General features: G+C 42.1%; 2 protein-coding genes across 2 annotated transcripts in view; one reads left to right on the forward strand and one right to left on the reverse strand.

The window, feature by feature from the left end:
* The window catches only part of LOC120755806 (uncharacterized), a 61,871-nt gene extending 60,465 nt beyond the window's left edge, over positions 1-1,406 (forward strand). The window contains exon 9 of the mRNA XM_058421553.1: positions 1,325-1,406. Within this exon, the coding sequence (XP_058277536.1) occupies positions 1,325-1,406 (82 nt within the window). The remainder of the gene's footprint in view (positions 1-1,324) is intronic.
* Positions 1,407-1,546: 140 nt separating this feature from the next.
* The window catches only part of TLL2 (tolloid like 2), a 75,964-nt gene continuing 63,251 nt past the window's right edge, over positions 1,547-14,259 (reverse strand). Inside the window, exons 11-16 of the mRNA XM_058421554.1 lie at positions 12,279-12,395; positions 8,494-8,639; positions 7,714-7,909; positions 4,346-4,471; positions 2,456-2,616; positions 1,547-1,609 (exon numbers count right to left, since the gene is read on the reverse strand). Of these exons, the coding sequence (XP_058277537.1) occupies positions 1,547-1,609; positions 2,456-2,616; positions 4,346-4,471; positions 7,714-7,909; positions 8,494-8,639; positions 12,279-12,395 (809 nt within the window). The remainder of the gene's footprint in view (positions 1,610-2,455; positions 2,617-4,345; positions 4,472-7,713; positions 7,910-8,493; positions 8,640-12,278; positions 12,396-14,259) is intronic.

The raw sequence follows: 14,259 nt of genomic DNA on the forward strand, positions 1-14,259 counted from the left end.
ATTCTTATGTGCTCTGATGAGCCTCCATTTCTAAATAGCTCTGCCTGAGCACAAACCACCAGGTGACAAAGAAGATCTGAGTATGAGCTGCTCCCTGAAATATGTCCCAGGGGACATATTTCCCAGTCTACTCCGTGTGTTCAGGACTACGCATTCCTCAATATCACTTTCTGAGCACAGGATCTGCTCATGGTTTCCAATCCAATTTAATTTATGAGAAGTTTATCTCAAATTTTTCTCGATATATGCCCTCCCTAGATCTCATTAACTTCATCTGTCTCCTCACTCCCAAATGTATTTCTAGATGAAACACACCCATCTCATCCTCCTGTTAGATTTAATAAATCAAACCTTAGCCCTGATTCTACTCTGCACCTCTCCTAATTCAAGGCCATTTGGCCTGATCATTCTCTCAAAAGCATTAATACTCCCAGGACTCTGCTGAAAAGACAGAACAAAATTGAATTTCTGCTTCCAAATGACATACAGTTAACCTCCAGAACTGCCTGCCAACAAGGTACATCACTGACAAAGGATTGAGAACAGAGGATGAAAAACTTCCACTAGTACACGCTGCTTTGATGGGAATGACTGCTATATAGAACACTACTGGAAATTTCTAGATCTTCTAGTTTCAGAGGAAAAAACTTTTCTTTAATACTTTAGGGACAGAAATAACTTCTAGGGTTAGATTCCACATTGCTTCCTGCTGTAGGAGGACTGGAGGCATTGATGGAACTCATGCATCTTGCTGACACCACACTGTGAAACTGGACCATACACTGCGCTGACAACCCAACATGAAGGTGGCGCAGAACAGAGCAACCATGCTTTTATATTTAATGAGCCATGTCAGGCTCTGACAGGATGTTGAAGAAAGTTCAGCAAAACCAAGAGGTTAAGTCAGAGGAGACAGCTAAGCAAGTGAAAGAATACAGCCACGTACCAGAGAAGTAGTGAACTTCAAACCTTTCTTGGAGACTGTGTTGTCTGATTTGAACTCCAGTCTCAGGTTGTGCCATATGATGTGATTACTTCAGGCTTCTCTGAGCCCAGAATTTGCCATGTAGCTTGGAATCAGAAGCCAGCTCACTACGAACCTCAACATAGTCATATTTACAGACTTGCCAAGAGAGGAACAGATTTCTCAGCTCTGTGGCCATGGAATAGAACATTTCAGAGGAAGGGGACAGAGGCTTCACTGAGAAGGAACAGAAACAGCCTTGTACTCAAATGCACTCCTAACTTGCCCAAAATTTCCTCTGTCAGTTTTCTCACCCCTTTGCTTGCTGCCCTGATCTTAAAGCACGGGTGTGTTTTTCAGAATTCCAAAGGTTCCACTGAATTTAGCAAAAGTAATTATTTCCATCTTATCCAAGAACCTGACAGTGTTGAATGAACTTTAGCAGCCTCCTGAATTATGAAAGTGCCACTACTCCCATTTACAGTAGGGAAATTCAGATCTGAATGCTTTGTTCAAACTCCACCGTGCATGGCAGAGAACACTCTTTTACTGTTATTTCCTTTATCCTTGAAGAACTCTGCTTCATTGTTCATTTCCAATTATTTTCCTGCAAAAGCAGCACTGGGGAGGTGGGAGGCGGGACACCTATTAGGGATGGAAAATACCTAAAATTACACAAAACTAGTAAAGAAAAGAAGCCTATTGTGCTGGTTTTGTCTGGGGTAGATTTAATTTTCTTCACAGTGACTGGTACTCAGCCGTGTTTGGATTCGTGCTGAGAAAAGGGTTGATAATATCAAGACATTTTGTTATTGCTGAGCAGGAGTTGCGCAGAGTCAAGACTTTTTTTTGCTTCTTGCACTGCTCCTCCAGTGAGGAGGCTGGGGGTGCTCAGGGAGGGGACACGGCCAGGACAGCTGATTCTCACTGACCAAATGGATATTCCATACCACAGGACATCACACCCAGTATATAAAGTGAGTAGAGGGAAAAAGAAGAAAGGGGAGACATTTGGAGTGACATTGTTTATCTTCCAAGTAACTATTACTTGTGATGGAGCCCTGCTCTCCTGGGGCCCATGGGAAATAGTGAACTAATTCCTCATTTATTTGCTTGCATGTGTGTCTTTTGCTTTATCTTTTAAACTGTCTTTATCTCAACCCATGAGTTTCTCTCACTTTTACCTTTCTGATTCTGTCCCCCACTCCCACTGGGGAAAAGTGAGTGAGCAGTTGTGTGGTGCTTAGTTGCCAGATTGGGTTAAACCACTGTACCCTCTTATAATAGAACAGCTTTAACCCTTTCACTCTACAGAGAAAGCAAATCCAGGCTTCAAGGAGAACAGTCACGGTTATTGGTGTAATTACATCAGGGTGGGAAAACAACCAGAAGCTCTAGCAGTAAGTCTCCTCTTCCTTGTACCCCAAGGATTTAGCCAGTTCTGATTTAGCCAGTAGTCCCACCTCTGAGATGCAGGGACTGGTTACGTACATCATTGCCTTCCAGCTCAAACACTTCGAACTGCAGAGAGATCCGGTACTGGGCTGGAGCTACCACCTGCCAGATGCAGTTTTTGTTAGTAGGATATTCTTTGGGCCATCCAGGGCTAGTAATGGTCCCATTGAACTTGGTGATGAAGCCCCCACAGGCAGCTGGAGAGGCAATAAATGAACACAAGTTTTACTTGGTTCTGTTCAGACACACAGATTGGGCCACAGTGTTAACTAGCAAATGAACCAGATCCCGGTTTGTGGCACATTTCAAATCCCAGCCTCCAGAACAGGCTTAAAGTGCTGGGAAGTGTGAAGACAAAGAAACTTTGCCTACTGTAAATCACCAGTCAAACACACCCAGTGAGACTATGGCCCTGAAAGCCACCATGTAAGACTAATTTCCTTTTTAATCTCTGTCCTTGGGCTTACTGTGATTCAGCTGACTTGACATGCATAACAGTTGTAAAGGCCAGTTTGGTAAATTCACCTACACTCAGTGCAACAAACCTTACTATTGCAAGTTTATCAGTAGTGGAGTAATTACAAGATAATGGAATCCTAGGGAAGACATTCCTGCCAACTCTTCAGTGGTTTATTATACTTGGACTGCATCTTCTCTAGGGAAAGTTGAAGGCAAAGTCAAGACTTAGCTTTATTATCCCATTTCCTTTAAAAATTTAAGACATCTCAACTTCATCCTCTTGTGGGAGGGCAGGGTGTTTACCTCAAAGGAGTAAACCTCAATTTGCTACAAAATTCTATTTGCAATAAAGCAATTTTTTTTTTTTTTTTTCTTGCTGTTTATTGAGAATAATGAGATATGGCCACATCTTCAAAATTCACAGGGATAAAAGCTTTCTGTGTCTTGTTCCCAGCATAATTTTGCACTATGAGGACTAACCCAAGGAAGCAGCTGCAATATAAATAGCAAGCAATTGGTTTTAGAGAAAAAAAAAAACAATTTACTCTGATTTGTATTGCTACGGTTTCAAAGACTACCCTTTCTGTTTTGGGCCCACAAATGAATTTAAAATAGGAGGTTAAGAGTGAAGCTTCAGAAAAAAAAAACCTCCCAAGTTTAGCAACTGGCTGCTAAAATGGGAAGAAATTACTAAAAAAAAAAAAAGCTTCCACAAGCCTTTTGTATACCCCTGACTGCCCTCACCAAGTCGACAGCACTCTTACCCAAACATTGTTTGACAAAAGCAGAAGTCAGGGCAAACCGGGTGAGTTGAGAGCACCATTGATGGCATGTGGAGGTCCCTAAATGTCCCTGCAGACAGAGTTTTGAGACAAGAACAATGGATGGATTCTCAGCTCACCAACAGCTGTACTGTTGGCAGAAGCAACATTGTTTGCATGAGATTAACTCTCTAGAAAGCTGACACAAACAGCTTCCATTACAGACATGGGGGGTTTTTTTGCTCCATAAAGAGGAAGGGAGGAAAATTCTCTTCAGTAAGGAAAAGCATGAAGACAAAACAAAGATATTTTATTAAGTGAAGTAAATTCCTTTTGAAAAATAAATTCAGTGTTAAATTTAAATACTTTTGGGCCACTCAGTGGTTAGGTTGTAATGCCTACCTCCTTTATGTTGCACTGTGGGAGATCTGGTCTGAACAGCAATCTCTGGCCATGAAGAACAACTGGTTTTAGGTCATGTTTATACTTAGTATAAATCAGAGTATTGTATTTTTAGGGTTTTTTAACCAAAACTTGTTTTCAATGGAAGATATTAACAACAACAAAAAAAAATCTGTTTGTGGGAAAATAAAGTGAAATAAAGAGGATGCAGGGGCAAGGAAAATCACTTCCAAGACTGTTCAATTCCGTTTTTAGCTGTAGTACCTGTCCTACAGTCAGATGGCTCGATCTGTAGGTTACTTACCTTCACAGCTCTTTTTATCAGCTGTCAGCTCATAGCCAGGCTCACAGGTGCATTTGTAGCTGCCCAGTGTGTTCTCACAGTGCTGCTCACACCCACCATTGTCCGGCAGAGAACATTCATCCATCTCTGTCAGGAGAAAACAGAGCCAGTCGCACCTTTCCTGGCCACCCAAACAACCTGATCTTCCTCATGCAATCCTTCTGGACAGAAGGAACAGCATTGACTGCTGAGCCAAGACTGTGGAGCAGGCACTGCAGCAAAGCTCACAAGTGCTGAAACACTGCTAACACCAGAACCATAAGGACTACCATTATTGCTGCCTGTCAACAGTGCTTTTTCTAGACACAAGCAGGAAAACACTGTCTCCTGTAAAGACTTCACTGCCTTTTGTTCTCATATACCATTTCTTTGGCTTCGTTTTAAATCCCTCACACTCTTGAGTAACTTGAGCTACCAGGACCAACCCATTATGGCACACACGGTAATGGAGCTGAGGGAGGTCATACCCCATGGAACAGCGTGCTGCAAGGAGATGGCAGGGCACACAAGTAGTTCTGCCTTCCACAGGCACGTGAAGTCTTGCTGTCCTGGACTTTGAAGTCAGGATCTTCAATCATGTCTCAACAACCTGAACTAACATTTTAATATAAAGCCACTGGCTTCTCACCCTGACCCCTGATTCCACATGCATCCCTTAATAGAGGGTTTTATTAATGTGGCTGTGGTGGGTTAGCCTCAGCTAGCAGCCAAACTCCCACCTAGCTGTTGGTTCACTCCCTGGCTGCCACTCCCATGGAATGAGGAGGAAAACAGGAAGAATAAGAGCAAGAAAAGTCTGGGTTGAGACAGACAAATTATCCACCAATTACTGTTCTGTTCAAACAGACTCAATTTGGGGGAATTTAACTTAATTTACTGCCAATTAATATAAATATTTGAGTGCTGGTTTCAGTATGGGGAAACCCAAAACTGAAAACAAATACATTTAAAACACCTACAGAAAACATCTTTCTGCTTCCCTTTCCCCGGCTCAAACTTCAGTCCAGCGCCCTCTCCCCCCTGCCTTGTTACACCCTACAAGTTACACTCAGCCCCTTCAGCAAGCCACGGGTTTGCAAAGGCGAGAGGAGCCACAGGCAGTGCATGACCCTGCTGCTCCTTCTTCATTCTACTCCTGTCCTAGGGTAACTTATGATGCTTGGTATCCCAATCGTCTGTTCTGTTTGTGCTATATATTGAGTCCTGTGCCTTTAAGACTGGTTCTAAGAGCAAGGAGAAGCGCAGAGTTTGTTTTGAGAAAACTGCCTGACTCCTCCACATTCTTCTGCGGACGGGGTGTTCGGCGGAGGCTTGGAGAGACTGCAGGACAGAGATTTTTTTTTTTTTTTTTTTGCTTTTAGTTAGTTTCAGCTAGCTAGGGCAGAGAAGTTCCCTAGACTGATTTTTTTTTTCCTTTTTCTTGGAACTGTTTAAACCTGTTCTGGACTGAAAACCCAGGGGAGCACTGGGGGCTGCACCTGCGGCCCACCAGGGCCTGGACCTCGGCATTTTCCAGCAGCGCCGGAGGGACTGGGACTGAGGAGAGACGCTGAGAGAGAGCCGAGCTACACCCACGGCAAGGACTTTCTCAATTTGCCATCTCACTCCAGAAGGAGAGGTTTTATTGTTTCATATTATTCATTCTTTATACTTGTATGCACTTCATTTGTTTAGTAAAATAGTTTTTTCCACTTTTCTCCAAAGAGGTTTTTTTTCCAAACCGGTTAGAGGGAAGGGCCACTTAGGTTTGCTTCCTTAGAGACATCCTATACAGGGGTTTTCTCCCAAATTTGTCCCAAACCAGGACAACTCCCCTGCTCCAGGTAGATGAACTAACACTTCAACCATATAAAAGTAGGCTTCATTGATACAAACAATTTCTTGCCAAAATGAAGATAACTAACCAAGAATAATCCTGGGAATATCCCATGAGATGTACCTGACAGGGTGGACATGATGGTAATGCTCTCATATCTTCTTCCTGGCAATGCACCTTGGGTGTGACAGATGGTTTACCCTCTCTAAGCTAATTGCAAGCTTATTTTCTCTGAAAACTTAGACATTACAATTGCTTGTTCTCACAAAGCATAGCATTCAATTCCATCCTTAACTCTGATTTTTTAGGCTAAGTTATTTTCTTTCAGTGTTGTAAGGCATTAAATTGAAGCTCTCCTTTCATAATTCATTAAGGCAAAGCTTACCCATTGCGCAATCATCTATGAGAAGTAATCTGAAGAGTGCCTGCAGAGACATCTAATTTGTTCCCTTTGCTCATGGAGTGCCTGGTAGTCACAATCCTGCTGAATATGGAGGTAGAGGCTCCAAACTTCAGGTTCCAGCTTAAAACTCCACATGTAGCCTGCATGTGAATCTACACAGCTTTTGCACACAGACATCAGCTCTGCCCACAATGCAAGCTGGCTAGAAATTGTGCAGATATGACTTCTGTGATGCTTGGTTCAAGCAAAAGCACTTTGGTCTGCCTCAGCTGAATTTACTGCCATGGAACTTTAAAAATGCTCTAAACCATCCACAAGCTACACCGGTTTCTGATTCCAAACCTGAGAAATCTGAGCAGACCACTGAAGATCTAATCTGCCAGCAAAAACTCCACAAGAAAATCCGTGTGTCTTCAATTGTACTTAGTTGTACAGGTTTACACACATATACATTAAAAACAAAACAAAACGCCACATTTTTTTTCTAATCTGTATCACAGAGAAGGCACTTCAGGTGTATAACTGCCTTCCCATACAAACTTGTATGTGAAACTCAGATTGATTTTAGAGAATGATTTCCTGTGTTTCCATAATAGAACTAATCTCTGCTGAAAGACGTCTCTGCCACAGTCAGCCTGCTAGGAACACATTTGTCCCCTAAAGGTCTCAGTGTTCTTTTACTGGGACCCTACTTGCATTTAGATTTACCCTCTCTCCAGAAGTTTCTTCCAAATAGAATTTAGGCAGAGAGCTGTTTTAACACTCCTTGTGTAGTATTAGTACTTCTTTGAAAATGTCAGTGTTCCTCTGGCATGGCTAAATGGAGATGACCTTCGATCCAGCAACACTCATGTTGACACCAGCCCAGCAGAGTTGATTTCTGTCCTCATCAGGGAGGAGGTGCTCCTGCCTCAGCATCAACACCCTCTACACTCTCAAAGCAATTTGTACGATAAATTCAATATTTGCAAGCAAACTGTACAAACAAATCCGAAGTACAAGTAGATAGAATGATACTGTGTTGATAGATGGAATTAATTGATTTGTGGATGGCAGGAGCTTAAGGGATGAATCTGTCCCCAGCTTTGACTGAGGTATTAGATCACATACCTTTAAAGAAATTTGCTGCAAAGCCTGCTTTATTGATGGTTGCATCAGATGCAAACTTCATCCATACTTTGTTTGAACTGGATTTGATGTCTTCTGGCTTCTCATAGCCACAGAAGTGACCGATGAGTGGGCTCTGCTCAGTGAGGCCATCTCGGATCTCCAGGTAGTCGTAAGAGCACGCATTGTGCCATTCAGTCTGCAAGAGGAAAAGTGTGTGCCTGTACCTCACTAGGAAGAGATCTTCCAGCCAGGCTAGTGACACTGTTATACTGGCCACAGAGCAGCTCCCCAAACAACTGGTTACATCTAAATACTTGCTGTGGCTGCCACGGAGTCTCTTCTGCAGTTCAAATGTATTCAAGCCTGGGCACATCTCAGTTCTGCCACTACTTCATGGCTATCCTGAGGTGAAACCCAGTCCCTGACTATCTGCAAACTGCTTTTGCAAGAGAAGCTGTAGAAAACAGAGAAGAACAACTACAAATAAGAAGGTTCAAGGAATAGCTGTGGGGAGGTAGTGGTGTCAGACCTGTGAGTCCCTATCTAACATCATCAACATTTTTGAGTCTCTTCTAATTGCTTCTGTCTAGAGTAACAGTTTATGAAAACTCAGCATATTTTAAACTTCAAAAATTAAAATTTCTGAGCAAATGTCTGGTAAGATAAATGATACTCTGAAGTAGTCAAAAGATATTATTATTACTACCACCACTTTCTTCTTCATTTTAAAGGGTTTGTAGAGGCAAAATAGTATCTATAACATGCAATGACATTTCTCACCTCAAAGGCTTGGAATGTGATTCCTATGTGAAAACCCTCAGAAACTGTGATCTTCCAGATACACTCTTTGGAAGGTCTGTAGTCATCTGGGTAATTGGGAGATTGGATCTGGCCAGCACCTTTGTGTATTTCTCCACCACAAATAGCTTCATAAAAAAGAAACAGCAAACTCACGAGACTTGCAAGTTTCTCTGTAGGTGAAGTCTGCTCCATGATGCACCTTTCTCATCAAATCTGTTTGGTATTTCTTGCTATACGAAGGCAACACACAAGTCATGGACACTTTTACAAATCTAACATTTTGTCTTATGACAGTGTCTCCTATCTTGCTGTGCTACTGTCCTCAGAGGTGAGCTCCCTGGGACAGAGAATTTTATAAATTTGTGTTATTCATACTCCCAGCCACTTTAAGAACCAAGAAAAGCTGGTGGGGAGGGTGTGGAAGGGGAGAGAAGTTGCAAATCTAATCAGCCACATGATGGCAATATTAACAAGCACAACTTGAGCTGTTCGCCACCAGACCATCAGGCTGACTGCTGTGCATGAAAATGAGGTTTTAGTGCCAAATATAAGACTAAGTTTAAATACTAAAATAGAAAACTTAATGGAAATCTAGTTTAATACAAAACTAGTAAAGATCTTGAAGACAACAGCACTTCAGCAAAACTACCTGCAAGACTATGTAAGAAATGAAAGTAAGATTTCAGGCTAAAACCTGTGTTATCCATGATTCACGGCACGCGTATACAAAACACACAAATGTTTTGCCTAAAGTCAAGGAAACAAAAAGCACCATCAGAAAGTACAAGAGAGATGGTACTGCAATGATACCTGCAAGATATCAACCATCCTCACCCTTGGCTTCTCCCCACAGGGCATTGTATTACCAACTCAGGTATGGGTCTCCATGTAGTGTCCTGCAAATGGCTTGCATTGGGAGACACTGTCTTGGTCTTGCATTGTAAGCTGCTAATGTAACTGAGTTTTATAAAAGCACTGCTTCTTTAGTGCAGCTAACATCCTTCTTACAGAATCAGTACTAAATATCACCAAAAAAGTTGCACCCAAAGATTCAGCTGCAGAGCACAATTTAGATTGCAATTTGAGTTCATATATTCAGAGCTACAAGTGATGCTTGAGAAAACCTCTGAAGGACCCTTTAAAGAACTGTCTCCCCCACCTAACACAAAGAGGACTACAACAGCAGAGGACTGTTTTTCCTAAGAGTCATGAAACCAAAAGCCAACAAATAATATTTTCTCTATCCACTGCAAAAGTTCACACTGACATACAGCTGAGAGTCAACTACACTTGGGAGAACGTTACTGCAAGGTGAAAGAACATCCACTGGTAGAGCCTGAGAAGACGATAATGATGGCAAATTCGGGGCTGCCAGCAGTGTTGTAGGGAAAAAGCACCAACATCTTCCCATCTTAAATCTCATGAAAGAAAGGGAACAGAATGACTGAACTAAGGAGGACATTTTCACTACATAAACTGTCATTTATTATCAAGTAACTCTACTGTCATATGACTGCATGCTTCTGCCTCTTTCCTCCCATCTTCTGAAAACTTTAGGGCCAAGACTTGGAGGAACCCAAATCCAAAAATCAGTCCTCACCCACAGTTTGCAGAAAAGTTCAGATGCATGAGCATTCATATGCACTGTCACTAAAGCAGAAGACAGAGAAGCAGTGTGCTAAATGTGAGGGAGTGTTAATATGTTATTGCCCCCAAGGTTGGAACTCTCTGTTAACCTGCTTCTAAAGTCTCCACTGGGACTTTAAGTATTATAACTTCTAGTAAATTTACATGTTTTAGAACTCTTGCCTTTGAGACTGATGCATTTATATAATAAACAACTTTGTAATAACCAGAAAATGCTCTTGGCCCTTTAAGACCCTATAGCCACGAACAGCTCTACAAGGAGGAGTTGAAAAGAAAAAGAGGAACTAATGGCAACAGAGAAAGATTTTGGACAAAGTTGATAGAAAATGAACACTTATATGCAATCCCTCCTGGAAATACAAACTACCTTTATTGCCTAAGCACAGAAGTCACAAAAGAGCTGAGTAAGCCACTTCGCAAATGGCAAAAGAAATCAGACATTATCAGAACTTGCTTAAGAGGGAAATACACCTTAAAGAAGATTTTTGGAAAATCTTCTATTTCAGCAAATAAATTATGGAGAGACATGTTGATACTCTCTTGACCGGGGTGTTCTGACAAGAGGAGGAATGAAATATCCAATGCTTAAGCATTCTCTCCATCATCCAGAGATAAGAATGGAACTGTGCAATGAGCCATCACTGTGTCTGTAGCATAAGCTGGTTCACACCAGTCATACTCTGCTTGCTCTCAGGCATAGCCATGGATTTCACAGCCATACAATGGGAAACTTCTTGCAGGAAAGGTTATATAAAAAGCCAGTCTTGAAGAGGCAGGAAAATAGGAAGTTGGAGTTTGGTTTACCACTGGATGCACATTCTACCTTCAATTGCTCTATTCAAAAGTCAAGTGAAGCAAGCTCTTATTTTACTGAATCTTTAGGGATCATTTATTAATTAACAGGAAATATGGGAAATTGTCAAGGGAAAACAAAATCACTTTGCAAAGTGACTTGGAATGCAGCCAATGTAAATTATTTTTCTCCCAATACCATTTAGCAATATGAAGGATGATGCCATGCACGCTAATTTGATCACTTCTAATTCCAACAAACTACTGTAAAGGGGGTGTTACAAACCACACGGTCCAGGCAACAGCTGTTCTTCAGGAGAGAGATTTAAAAAAAACTCCAACCTCAGGCAAGCTACCTCTGTCTCTGGGGCAACAATTCCTGCAGAAACCAGATATTTCTCCTGTGAAACAGATTTGTTACCCCCAAACTGCTGTGAAATCCTCATATGCTTTATTTGCACTTCCCCAACAGTCCCATGTTTGCTTCACTTCCCTCTGTTAGTATCATTACTCATGAGTTTTTGGGACACTTGGGCACTGGGCTTCCAGCATTATGCTTGTTCCTGTGGCTGAAGAAAGAAGATGATGCAATGTCGGTATCAACAAAGTCAACCTCAATACTGTTGACAACACTGATATTTCTAAGAAAAATGCCTGCTACTCAGAAAACAATGACAGCTTTTAATGCATTTTAGAATCATTACTGCAAAAAAAAAAACAAGCATAAATGGAAGAGGGAAGTTACTGATTTTTAATGACTGCATTAGTATTTCTCCACCTCAGAATTGGTTCATCATCTCAGGGCCATGAAAGTTTCTAAAATACTTGACCTGTAGAAGATCTGACATTCTAATTTCCAATTTTCTGCAAGTAAAACATACAAAGGAGAAACAGAAGAGCAATCTTTGCATTTGAGAAAAAAAAACAACCCAACCAACCAACCAAAAACACCCCAAGACAATCTGTAGTAAGTGATATAAAATGTATGATCCGAAAGAGAACTTTGCCTGTTAAAATACTGAAAGAAACTTGCTCCACACACTGCTCCTTAGAAGGGCTGGTTAGAGGAAACAGAATCTGGCCTAAGTACAGAAGCTATTGCTTTTTGTTCCCATCTTGTCTTGCCCCCCAAAATGTGATAATCTATTTGGAAAATCCATGCCTTGTCTACTGAAACAAGCCACAAAATCTGTCAATTCCCATAAAAACAAAAGCACAGCTGTACATAACCACACAGTGCAGCAGAACTCCTGCTGATCCCATAAAACCCCTGCATCCCGTTCTGTCTGCTCCATACCATGCAGGCTTCTAGCTAAGGGCTGTACCTTCATAGACCACAAAGAAACCTTTGCCCAGGATGTTACTGCTGCTCCGGAACTCGATCCACAGCCTGCTGTCCGTGGAGATTACTGGTTCAGGAATCTTGTCACCACAAAATCTACCTAGAAGGCAGGAAAGAGACAATAAAGATCTCTATAATGTCTTGAGGGACAGCACAGCACAACACTCACCTGTGACTTCGGGAAGCAAAGAGTCATTGGTTAAAGGAGTGTGCTTGTGTAGAATACCCTTTCACTCCCATCAATTGTGCTTTTGAATAAGTTTCTATGTCCCTTCTTCATTAATTCATATTATTTTCCATTATTAAGTGAATTAAAGTTCTCTTCAGCTGGGAGCAGAATCCAGCAATTACGGTTGAAGCCTCTATTGCCCTGGTAAATTCAAAAGGGCTCTTGTTTTGATCACATAATTAAGCAAATGAGCTACCATGGTGGGGAAGCATCCCCCTGTCCTTCTAGACGTGGCATTAGAGAACGTCCTTTCCACCTGCTAAGCCTTGAAAGCTCCTTCAGCACTTTACACCCAGGAGCAAATACTCCAAGTCAAACCAAGGGCAGGACATGGTCATGCTGATGAGAGAAAAATATTTATCTCATTCTCTATTCAAAAAATCCCAGTTAAGCTTCTGCAGTCTTTTAATTTCTTTCAAAAGAAAGAGACCAGGAGCCATTTTGCTCTGTGATTTCCCCAGCTTTGAGCTCTCTGGCATATACCAGCCAAATTTTGCTACATAGGCTCCCAAATTTTGCCAGTAGGAATGAATCCTGAAACAGAACAGTTGCAGAGCACATCTGCAGCTCAGACAACCTCAACAACCCCAATTTGGTGCTCCCCTATTGAAGCCAGAAGCTCCAAGAGAAACAGAACCACCACCAAGCATGCACTGACAGGCAGGGACCTGCACTTGGGTCAGGAGCTTGGACAGAGCAAACATGGTTTTTTCACTTCAGCTGACACCAGCAGGGTGATACACTGAATTCAACATGGTCTTGGCACCCTGTCCAACTGAATCCCAGCTGGGATCTGACAGATGCAAAGAGCGGTTCTTCAGGTTGAATTCAGTCAGGACAAGGGTGATAGGGATCCTAGCCTTCCAACACCAAGCAAAGACATATGTGAACAACTTCCACTGGGAAAAAATCTGGGTACAAGACAGCATTGTATTTCCTATTAACAGGCTGGGAATGGCAGTTTCACTACCTGCTTCTTTTTTTTTTTTTTTTTTTTTTTTTTTTTTTTTTTTTCAGTCACCCATCCAAATATTATCTTGGACTCAGCTTTACTCAGCTACTATTGTGCCCCCAACCTGCCCAGTGCTGCTGGGGCAGTGTGACAGCCCTGCAGCGTATCAATAGCATCCCCCATCTCCACTCCCAACGGGGACGCTAAAAACAGCATCAGCACTGCAAAGCTTCTTCCTCTAGGGTCACTCAGCAACTTCCTCTTGGATTTAGACTTGGAGTTTAACAAGGATGTCAAGAAGAGGAAACACAGATGAGGAAGAAGAATGAGCAAGCTCCTCAGAGTGTGATAAAGGGCCCATTCATAAAAAGTTATACACAGTTTAAAGGCTGGGTTTTCACACACTTCCCTGGGAAAATATGCAGCACACATGTATTTTTTTCTCTCCACAAGAAGCCCGTGCTTTCACAATTCACACTAATCCCCCTCCTTGCCCCCTGCTGAATTGCCGTCTGTCTGCCTCTTCTGACCTAATTTCATGGGCTCAGCCCCATGCGGGAACCACAGGCCACTCATGCAGCGTCTCCTGCCAGATGGAATCGCTCCTAAGTCCACCTGCACTAGGGGAACGGGGAGGTGCTTGGCTTCTGAAGTACCTTTAAATTACTCAGCAGAAAAAAAACCCAAAAAAACCCCAAACATAACGAGGAGCTAAGTTGCAGCTGCTGGAGCAAAGTTACCTGACACATATGCAGCAGAGAACAGCAGTATATGCTACCAATG

The sequence above is a fragment of the Hirundo rustica genome, chromosome 8 (genome assembly GCF_015227805.2).
Source record: "Hirundo rustica isolate bHirRus1 chromosome 8, bHirRus1.pri.v3, whole genome shotgun sequence".
NCBI classification, from domain to species: domain Eukaryota; kingdom Metazoa; phylum Chordata; class Aves; order Passeriformes; family Hirundinidae; genus Hirundo; species Hirundo rustica.